Source organism: Nanorana parkeri, unplaced genomic scaffold (assembly GCF_000935625.1).
Source record: "Nanorana parkeri isolate BGI_ZX_2015 unplaced genomic scaffold, ASM93562v1 scaffold1134, whole genome shotgun sequence".
In the NCBI taxonomy this organism is placed as follows: domain Eukaryota; kingdom Metazoa; phylum Chordata; class Amphibia; order Anura; family Dicroglossidae; genus Nanorana; species Nanorana parkeri.
The window spans coordinates 25,233-30,197 of NW_017307402.1; the positions used below are offsets into that span (position 1 = coordinate 25,233).

A 4,965-nucleotide genomic window follows, 5' to 3' on the forward strand; every position below is an offset into this window, starting at 1 on the left:
CCCCCCCCCCCCCCCCATAACTCAGTGAGCATGTTTTCTGTTTCAGCAAAATGTTGCCAGTGCCAAAATATATAATTTCACAGTGAAATCAATCCCACCAAAATCACTCTCATTGGTAATCCTCAGATTTCCATGTAGCGGGCTGTCTCTACAATGCTCCCACAGACCCAGCAATGTATTTCATTTGTATATTTTAACAAATGTAAAAAGGTATACTTCAAGAGTTTGTACCAGGCTGGTAATAAATGTCTTCCTTTCCTACCCTGCTTTACAGTAATGTGTCAGGGAAGCAGAATTAGGATTTAAATCTCGGTCTCTTTAGTTTTTTAATCAATATAAGCATTGGCAATACTTCAAAACACAGCAAGACACATCATAGATTTAATAAGTGTAGAATGGGGTTTTATGACTTACTTATTTAGATTTATGGGAATGGGTGATGCTGTCTTATGTTTGCAAATGGCACCAAAAGGAGCAATGATATGATCAGAAAGGATCGGCTCAGATGACCACTAATGAAAGCCATTGGGCATGGAAGGTGTAATCTTATGAAGGGACAGCTCCGTGTCACAGTCCAAGTCACACGCCGAGCCAGTGGCCATCTCAATATTGGCAGAAGTCTGAGAGATCTGAGACATGCGATCAAAGGTCTCATCATTGTCATCGATACAATCCACCACGTTGGGTATCATGTTGACATAGGCAGTGACGATATCCTTGTGGAAGATGGTGTCTTGGTTGTAGGAGATGAGCTCGTTGCTGATGTTGACCGTCTCCACAGGGGTGGTGGAACACCATTGTCCACATCCCAAGAGGCTGGAGAAGACCTTGCGGAAGTCAGCGTTGAAAGCATAGATGATGGGGTTCAGAGAAGAGTTAGCCCACCCAAACCAGACAAATATATCAAAGGTGGTCTCGCTGACACATGGAAGCTCAGCCTTGGGGTGTCCAGAAGATCTGTCACAAAAAGGAACCATGCAGTTCAAAATGAAAAAGGGCAACCAGCAGCACACAAACACCCCCATGATGACAGAAAGCGTCTTGAGAACTTTAGTCTCTTTCTTGATGGACGTTTTCAGGCTGGTATGGTGGTGTCTATAGTCCACACGATTGCTCCTGCAGCTTTGGGCATGTTCCGCAGCCCTCTCCAGGGTTGAGATCCTTCTGATCTGGATCTGAGCGATCCTGTAGATCCTGGTGTAGGTGACAATCATAATGGCCACGGGAATGTAGAAGCTGATCAAGGAGGAAGAAATAGCATAAGTCCTATTCAAGCTAGAGTCACAGTTTTCTGCGGTGTGATTGCTCAGGGTCTGGCTCTCCCCCCTATCTCTGTGCCAGTTCAGCTGGACAGGTATAAAGGAAATGAGGATGGACAAAGTCCAAGCAGCACTGATCATCAGCAAAGCCACCTTCTGGGTCATCTTCCTCTCGTACCTAAAGGGGCTGGAGATCGCCCAGTACCGGTCCACGCTGATGACACACAGGTTCAGGATGGAGGCTGTGGAGCACATGATGTCAAAGGCCACCCAGATGTTGCAGAAGGCTCCGAATGGCCAGTGACCTGCCACTTCGGCCACTGCTTTCCAAGGCATCACCAAGAGCGCGACCAGGAGGTCAGAGACAGCCAGGGACACGATGAAGATGTTGGTCACCCTGTTGCGCAGGTGCCTGAACTTCATGACTGCTGTGCAGACCAAGATGTTACCAAAAAGGGTCCAGAGGATGAGAAGGGACAGGAGGCTCCCGGTGACCACCTGCCCTGCCACCAGCTCTTTTCTCTGCTGAGCTTCTTGGAAGAGGCCCCTGTTCATCAACATCTCTTCAAGCAGTCTCAGTGCTCTCCAAGGCGAAAGGGTAACACCATAGTGCCGCCCTGGTGGAACGGGGCGCTTCAGCAGGACAGGTCCCCTCCATGAGAAGATGCCTCTAGCCCCCCGCGTTGTCCTCTCTGGTCTCCAGGCAGTCCATGCTCAGGGCTATTGAGGGATGACAGCTGCAGCCAGCCACACAGCTGGATCTTGGAGCACAGCTGGAGCCCGTCCACCTTCTAGACCCCTGCCCTCCTCTGTACATCCTTCCTCCAGCTTGCGATCCAAAGCCTGGCATGGGCACCCTTCAACTGCTCTCACTCGTCCCCTTCAGGAACTTGACGCTGGACTCAAGGCTAAACTGCGCTTGAGTTGCATTTTTTTTTTTTTAGGAAACTCCTTGCTTGCAGCTTTATCATTCCCCTGTGCTTGCAATGTGATGAAGAACCTCTGATGGAGCCAGGCTGATCATCAAATACCTGTCTTGTGGCTCCGATGGGTGGGAAGTGAATTTTGTAGGACAAAGCTTCACACGTCACTCCAGATGCAGTGAGCTCCAAGTGAAGGACTCATATTGGTCCTTAAGGCGATCGCTGACCTCCTCCTCCCTCCATAGAACAACGCCTAGCTATTTCTGTCTGTCATGTTTGGTCCAGGTCCTCTAGATCGCGCTCACATATACACGCACGCATTCCGCTGGCTGGGAGCAGCTCAGCACTGCCAGTGTGCGCACAGATTGTGGATCTCTGTGACTGGGTTATTTTTTGCTGCCTCTGACCTGAAACCTTCTGAACCTATCAAGATCACTGTTGGCTGGTGCTTTCCACTTCAACGTCCCCTCTCTATCATGTTTTCAACTTGCAGCACAAAGGAAAATACTAAGGAATGGCATTGCTGTCATATTCCACTGAGAATACACAGATTCAGTCTGTGGGGAAAGCATAAAGTCTGTGTTGTAGAACTACAAGTCCCAAGCAGCATTGCTGGCTGGCAGTCAATGAAAAAGCACAGGCTCATTGAAGGGAATTTGCTCTTCTGCCTTAAACTAACCCTATCAAAAGAGTAATATGTGCCATAGCTGACCTCCTTCTGAAAATGCTAGTTGCCCGACTGCTATGCTAATACAATGGCTTCAATACTTTCAGAGATTGAGCCCCATAACATATATGCAGATCAGAAAGACTCCTTTCACACCTAGGAGTTTTGTCACTGAAGGGGTTAAGCACTGCAACCAAGGTTGTCCCTATAGGCGGTTGCCCGAGGCAACATCTGATTGGGTAACGTGGTTGGGAGGCAGCAGGTGTACCTGCCACCCCTTTTTTGAGCTCTTAGGGGACTGAGCCCCCTAACATATATGCAAATCAGGAAGAGTCTGTTCACACCTAGGCGTTTTGTAGCTGAAGGGGTTAAGCACTACAACCAAGGTCGTCCCTTTAGTCGGTTTCCTGAGGCAACATCTCATTGGGTCAAGTGGTTGGGGAGCAGCATGTGTGCCTGCCGCCCCTTTTTCCAGTCAGAGCCCTTAGCAACCTGGGACTCCCTTACCAGTGTCCCATCCAGCTCACTGATGTCACTGGATGCCAGGAGCTGAGTGGGACCTTCTGGCTGGCACCCTGCAGGGGTAGCTCCACTGCAAAGGTTAAGGATATTTATGTACAGAGTTCTTCTTTAAAAGGCACATTAAAAAAAGCCTAAAAATACTCATGGTGTGAATGGAGCTGAAAATCAATGAAAAGTCCTTATTTGCATACTTGTTCAGGGTCAGCGACTCTGAGGATTGAAGCAAGAAGATGAGTATGAGGATCAGACAACTATCATTTATAGAAGGAGAGCACGACCTGCTACACGTGACATGACGAGTAAAGTTTGTTATACCGTTTAACATCTATGGCAAAGTGCGCGAACCTGATCAGCGGCTATGTTATTTTGTAGGTAAGTGGAGAGTAAAATTGCAGATCAACCGCCTGCTTTTACTGCCCCTTTGTCACCTATGTGAACTCGGTCTTACAGAAGTGTCATATAAACACAGCATAAGGCCTCATTCACACGAGAAAACGGCTGGCACATACATATCCGTGCACACAGCCATATCGGCCAGCTCCCGGGAAGGACAGGTGCTGCATGTGATTAGTATGCAGCCCTTGTCCTTCTCTGTGGGACTACGCGACCGTACGCCGCCCTACGCTCACCGGCCCTGCACGTCCGTGCGGGTGAGCGTACTCGCACGCTGACAGAATGGATCCGTTCTGCATCCGAGCCGGGACACACGCACCCTTACGGACCTGCACTTGAGGTGAGCGTAGGGCGGCGTACGGTCACGTAGTCCCATAGATAAGGACAGGGGCTGCGTACTAATCACACGCAGCACCTGTCCTTCCCGGGAGCTGGCCGATATGGCTGTGCACGTGGGTGTGCGTGCCAGCCGTTTTCTCGTGTGAATGAGGCCTAAATGTCATGTTTACGATAGATAGATTTCCCCACTTTCTCTTCTGTCTGTAAAAAAAAACACCTTGTCAGTTGGGATTTTGGCATTTAAATAAAAAGAAAGATTTTCCTCAGCTGATTTACTTTGTTGTTTACTTACCGTTAGTGTGATATACAATGTATCCATACATAAGAAATGTAACCATAGTGCCACAGCACAGCTGTTGCTGGGCACATTGTCATTCAGCGTGATGTGGTTTTCACATGCCCCACACCACATCTATTTTACTACGAACAAGTTTAGAATTTGAAATGTTTAGGGCTTTTTTTGCCTTTGCAATGCGCCTGAAGATTCCCATTAACTTTATTGAGTGGATGGCTGCTCTGAGGCTGCATTTGATCTGTGTTGTGTGTCTGAAGGTTCCAAACACCTTACAATTTTTGTGCTGGCATCGAATCGTAGTCCGTGTTCCGCTCGAATACCCCATCACGCATTGACCAATGTGGATTTCAATTATTGTTCGTTAGCAATACTAACTGACCGAATCTCATTGATTGACAGAACGCATTTTCATTTGCGCATGTGCAGTGTTCTTGTTGCGATTTCTTTTGTACGAAAATGCCACTAATCCATACATTTTCGTTTGATTTGAAAAGGTTTTCTAGCCTGCCCGATAGATGAAATTCGGTCAGTTGTACAGTAATTGTGGTCGTTGACTTCCCATAAACT

At 48.0% G+C, this 4,965-nt stretch overlaps 1 protein-coding gene across 1 annotated transcript; it reads right to left on the reverse strand.

Moving 5' to 3' along the window:
• Nucleotides 1-458: 458 nt before the first annotated feature.
• Nucleotides 459-1,836, reverse strand: DRD5 (dopamine receptor D5). Its single transcript, XM_018568069.1, has one exon. It carries the CDS (start codon nucleotides 1,818-1,820, stop codon nucleotides 513-515), a length of 1,308 nt encoding a protein of 435 aa, XP_018423571.1. The 5' UTR covers nucleotides 1,821-1,836; the 3' UTR covers nucleotides 459-512.
• Between the last annotated feature and the right edge of the window lie 3,129 nt (nucleotides 1,837-4,965).

Bases quoted from the DNA above. Each gene is read 5' to 3' on its own strand.
- DRD5 (XM_018568069.1), bottom strand. From the start codon at position 1,820: ATGTTGATGAACAGGGGCCTCTTCCAAGAAGCTCAGCAGAGAAAAGAG.